A 5,149-nucleotide genomic window follows, 5' to 3' on the forward strand; every position below is an offset into this window, starting at 1 on the left:
TGATCCTTTGAGTAATACCCCGCAAAGTCAACCAATTAACCTATGTAATATATCGTTTACGAGATGACAACATCACGGAGGCCAATCATAATTCCAAATGATCCAAGCTAAACCCGCGTTAATCAGACTGTCAGAGAGAACAAACAAACAAAAAGTGACAAAAAATCCTCAGCTGGAGTTGACCACCACAGAAGTCAGCGAATAACGAGGGAATATCCGGTGGGCCCTACGCGTAATCCCCCATCTAAACACAATGATTTGGTTTTGGTCGTCGCTTTCGCCGCCCTCCCACCTCCTCTGTTCTCCATCCATCCCCACCGCCGCCGCTCCGCGAGCTCGGCTTCTTCCCCCTCTCCCCTTTTAAACCCCTGCCCCGAAATTTGAACCCAGCAGCTGCGGATTGCCACCACCAACACCACCCATGGATAGCGGCGGCCGCGAGGCTTCGGCGGCGGGGGCAGGGAAGGTGGCCTGCGCGGCGTGGATCCGGCGCCGGGACGAGAAGGCGGCGGCGGCGCGGGTGTTCGCCGCGTACGGCAGGGCGGGGGCGGCGGGGTCCCCGCCCGCGCTCGAGGTGCTCGGCTTCGACGCCAAGGAGTGCGCCCTCTCCCCCGAGCTCCTGGTGCGGAAGCGGCGCGTTTGGCCCCACCAGCTCTGTCCCTCGGTTTGCTTGGCTCGGAATTTGGTTGTGTCTGACCTCGGAGTCGGTCGCGTTGCAGGCGAGGGCCGTGCTCGAGGAGGGCGGCGCGGGCGACGCGCCGCGCGGGATCGCGGTGCACCCCGCCGGCGACGAGCTCGTCTGCGCCACGGCCAAGGGCTGCAGGTGCGTGATTCTGCTCCTCCATGGATACTGCTTGCTGGTGCTGGTGTTAGTGTTCGTGTAGGTGGTGAAATTTTAAGGTGCGAGAGGGAGAGGACATTTTCTGGGCGATGGATTGGGTGGGTGTGGGCTCGATTGCCCACTGCCTGCGCAGGAATTTCCAGATTTTGTCCATTTGGGTGATTACAATTCGAGTGCGGTGTTGGACCGTTGCTCTGTATCGCGGATTATTAGTACTTATATTACTTTTGGCAGTCGCGTGTGAGTTCAATATGACTTAGATAATTCCTCCGGTTGGATTTCTGAAGTGACGTCTGACTTGCTATTTTAGGGAGGCTCATTTTGGGGCTCTGTGTTGGAAACCCCTAGAGCATCCGCTAATCATAGTTTTAAACTTTATTTCTGGATAGTATTGCTGAATTTTAATTGTACTGTACCATTGTTATGGATAAAAGGTTGTGCTGAATAAGAGATATTGGACAGATTCGCTGGTATAAGTTGGACGATTTCGAGTCCCATTTTGTGGCATTGAATTTTAGGGAGATCAATTAATTACTAGTGAAAGCACTGATCTGGACACTCCTTGAGAGTGCTTCCATAAAATTAGCATTCCTTGTACTTATCAGTCTTTTGTGGCACCATAGTACCAAATGGTCAAAAGCCTTAAATAAATTGTGCTCAGATGCAATTGATTAATGAATTTCGCAAAATTAGTTGGGATTATAAATCATGAAGATTGTGACCTTCCAAAAGTGTAGTTATTTTAATGACTAACGACAATAATTTCTCCTCTGGTAATTTAATTATGTAAGAAATGCATGGCTTGTAATTTGCGACATATAGGTAATGCTTGCACTTTGAGTTTCTTTACTTTTGCTAGATCTAATGTTATTAGCAATATCTATAGATTTATGAGATTGCGTGATACAAAATCATAGATGAATGAGATGTTACGAATGGATTTTATACTTTGTGTCTTCTAATTATGTTTGGTCATCAATGGTCATCTGTGCTGATTTGAAGCAGACTTAATTTAGTTAATGAAGTATCATTAAAGTCCACTAGAAATGTTCTCCCTCACTTTCCTTGTTAATCTAGATAGTTCACATCCTTATTTCCACATTTATTTCATTCCTTTTAGTTTCGATTATATTAATTTTGAAATTTATCTCTTTGCTGTTCCATTTTGTTTGTCCTTTTCTACATACTCTTACCAAGTTCATGGTTTTATTATCATATAATCTATCGAAACTGTAGGTTATTCAAACTGATTTTTGAAGAGTTCTCTGTTCGCATTATTCCAAGAGATGCCCCACCTCTAGAATCTGTTGGGCCACAGAAGTGTCTTGCTTTCAGCACAGATGGTGCCAAATTTGCCATTGGTGGAGAGGTACGGATTTTTATTATATTGTTATCTGAATTCTGTTGGATCCTCAATTTTCTATTTCTTCTTTTGCATTCCCATTGTTTGCTATACATGCTAAGAAGAAAGTCGTAAGCAGTATGATGTTTTTAACTACTCTCTTGCATTTAAAATCATTCTTTTGTACATGCTTCGAACACTATTTCTTCTAACTGCTTCATTTTGTTGTATGTAATCCTATTGTTCAATGCAGTGTCTTGTCTGATAGCCATACTCTTCTTGCTGTATCTGATACCGGTGACTATTTATGGTTTTTGACTTCGTTTGCACCTCTATAGGATGGACGTCTCAGAATATTCCATTGGCCAAGCATGAGTGTGCTCTTGGATGAACCTAAAGCTCATAAGTCCTTCCGAGACATGGATATCAGGTTAGAACAAGCTTAAATCATTAATTTTCTTTTTCATTCACTGTTCACAGAAGATTGCTTGAAATATCATCATAAGATTAACTAAATCTTATTTAAACGGACACACTCACTAGAGCATAACATTGACAATGTAGTGTACCGACATTAATTTCCAAACCTATATCTTAAGTGTTACGGTTTCTGACTACTGGTCACTTTCATCACCAACTGATACAACATTGGTGCCTTTTCAATTGTAGCTTAGACTCGGAGTTTTTAGTTTCAACATCCACTGATGGATCTGCAAGAATATGGAAGATAGAGGAGGGCACACCACTGGTCAATTTGACTCGATCCTCAGTATGCTTATATCTGATAAGTTTCTTCAATTTACATTTACATGTTAAAATGGTTGAGATTTTTACTCTTGCCCCCCCCCCCTCTTTTCTTTCTTTGTATGCTTACAGGATGAGAAGATCGAGTGTTGTCGCTTTTCTAGGGATGGCATGAAGCCATTCCTGTTTTGCACAGTTGCAAAAGGTGTGCTTTTAATTGAACCTGAGAATCGTATTTATTCAGAATAGAAGACAAGCCGATTTTGACTAGATCAGTGTTCATCACTGGAGCAGGTTCCAAATTTGTTACTGTTGTCTGGAACATAAGTGATTGGAAGAGAATTGGATACAAGAGACTTCTGGGAAAGCCTATCTCCACACTTTCAGTTAGCTTGGACGGAAAGTATCTGGCATTGTGAGTACTGCTTCTACTGTCATACTGTACTGCTGTTGTTTGAGTCCATTTAGCATTGCTAGGGACATCTGCTGATTTTAGAATTAACATACTTCAGACTTCAGCATCTCCTAGTTAATGTGTTTATTCCCCTTCAAGAGTTCAGCCTATTTTTCAGTATGATTCTGCCTACTTGTATGTCTGATTATATATGTGTTCAACTTGAATATAATATATTGACTTCATCATCTATGAAACATTAGTTGAGCAATCTGACAACAGGCTAATCTTGTTGACAAGAGTACCATGTTGCAAATTACAATGGAAAGGAAGTCATACTATCTAGTCTGATTATCACTTCATAACTATGTGCTAGTTCATTGCCATCAATACACAAATCTTTGGACTTGCTTGTATAGCATTGTTCACAAGGATCTGTATTTCTTTCAGAGGAAGCCATGACGGTGACTTCTGTGCTGTCAATGTAAAGAAAATGGAAGTTTCTCACTGGAGCAAGAAGGCCCATCTTGGTTCCCCAGTCACATCCATTGAGTTCTGCCCTACTGAAAGGTAACTATCGGTTATATCTTGGCACTGTTTAGATATGTAGTCTTGATGGGTAAGTCAGGCATGCTTATTTATCATTTCGTCACTAGGTAGGTGGCATAGTATAGTGTCGTGATTGTGTACCTTGCTTAGCTATGCCCACTAAGTATTCATCGGTTGGAAATACCCACGAGTTTCTGAATCTGAAAGTCCTTATATTCCAGCATGTGACATTCAAACAATATGTAGTTCAGGTTCCAGCTTAGGCCACCTTGCCCTGAATAGACTACAAATTACTATGGATTTCTCCCGCTAGGTTGGCACGAAATCTGGAGTACATTAAATTCACTTTTGGCTTCCAAATTTCAGAAATTTGTCCTAATACTAAGTTACTAACTGCCGGTGTTACAGGGTCGTAATCTCCACATCCAATCAATGGGGAGCAGAGCTAACGAAACTGAACGTGCCTGCTGACTGGAAAGGTATACGTTACACGCCCAAGTGCTGTTTAGCCCTTCTGCCCCGTAATATGGTTTTGTAACCAATCTCTTTTGGTTCCTGTTTCTCTTCTCTGGCAGAATGGCAGCTCTGGCTCGTGCTCCTGGCTCTCTTCCTGGCATCTGCTGCCCTGTTCTACATGTTCTATGAGCACTCGGACTCATTCTGGAACTTTCCCATGGGGCGGAACCAGCCCGCCAAGCCATAGAGCGTGCTGAAGGAGTCCCCTCCGGTCCCAGAGGACCAGACTCCATGGTGATGTTCTGCATTAGATCATCCACACGCAGCGATTGTCTCTGGAAGTCCATTGAGTGTTGTTTGTTTCATTAAAAATCGTCAATGATTGTTCTTCCAATACGGTCTCCCACTGATCTATGATCTGACCTCACAAATTTGTAACTGCAGACTGCGATAATTCAGAACAAAGTGGTAGTACCCGAACACTTTCTGTATATTGAGGGGACGTGCTGCGTGATTCTGTATTCTAACATTGCTTGTTTACCAGTAATTTGGAGTTAGAGCTTGCAGAAGCTATGGGGAACATTCTTACACATCTATCGACCAAGGTGGCCCAGAGAAGATTAAAACAAGAGTAAAATGCACCAATGGTCCTTAAATCTTTGGGGACCTCCCATCTACATCCTTGAACTGTAGAAGCAACTATCCCGAATTTATTGCTGGCGTGCACCAAAGGTCCAAAATTAGCCACGCCGGCGCCAATAGCTGACGTGGCCATGGCAGCCGGTCAACATGGCCATGGAAACTTTTCAAAAAAGCTCTGTCC

At 43.3% G+C, this 5,149-nt stretch overlaps 1 protein-coding gene across 1 annotated transcript; it reads left to right on the forward strand.

The window, feature by feature from the left end:
- Positions 1-275: 275 nt before the first annotated feature.
- LOC120664632 (SEC12-like protein 1) lies at positions 276-4,899 on the forward strand. Its single transcript, XM_039943915.1, has 10 exons — positions 276-622; positions 720-823; positions 2,078-2,210; positions 2,522-2,613; positions 2,853-2,952; positions 3,060-3,132; positions 3,222-3,342; positions 3,772-3,891; positions 4,279-4,349; positions 4,446-4,899. The coding sequence occupies exons 1-10, from the start codon at positions 422-424 to the stop codon at positions 4,571-4,573; spliced, it is 1,143 nt and encodes a 380-aa protein (XP_039799849.1). The 5' UTR covers positions 276-421; the 3' UTR covers positions 4,574-4,899.
- The last annotated feature ends 250 nt before the right edge of the window (positions 4,900-5,149 follow it).

This window comes from Panicum virgatum, chromosome 2K, assembly GCF_016808335.1.
Source record: "Panicum virgatum strain AP13 chromosome 2K, P.virgatum_v5, whole genome shotgun sequence".
NCBI classification, from domain to species: domain Eukaryota; kingdom Viridiplantae; phylum Streptophyta; class Magnoliopsida; order Poales; family Poaceae; genus Panicum; species Panicum virgatum.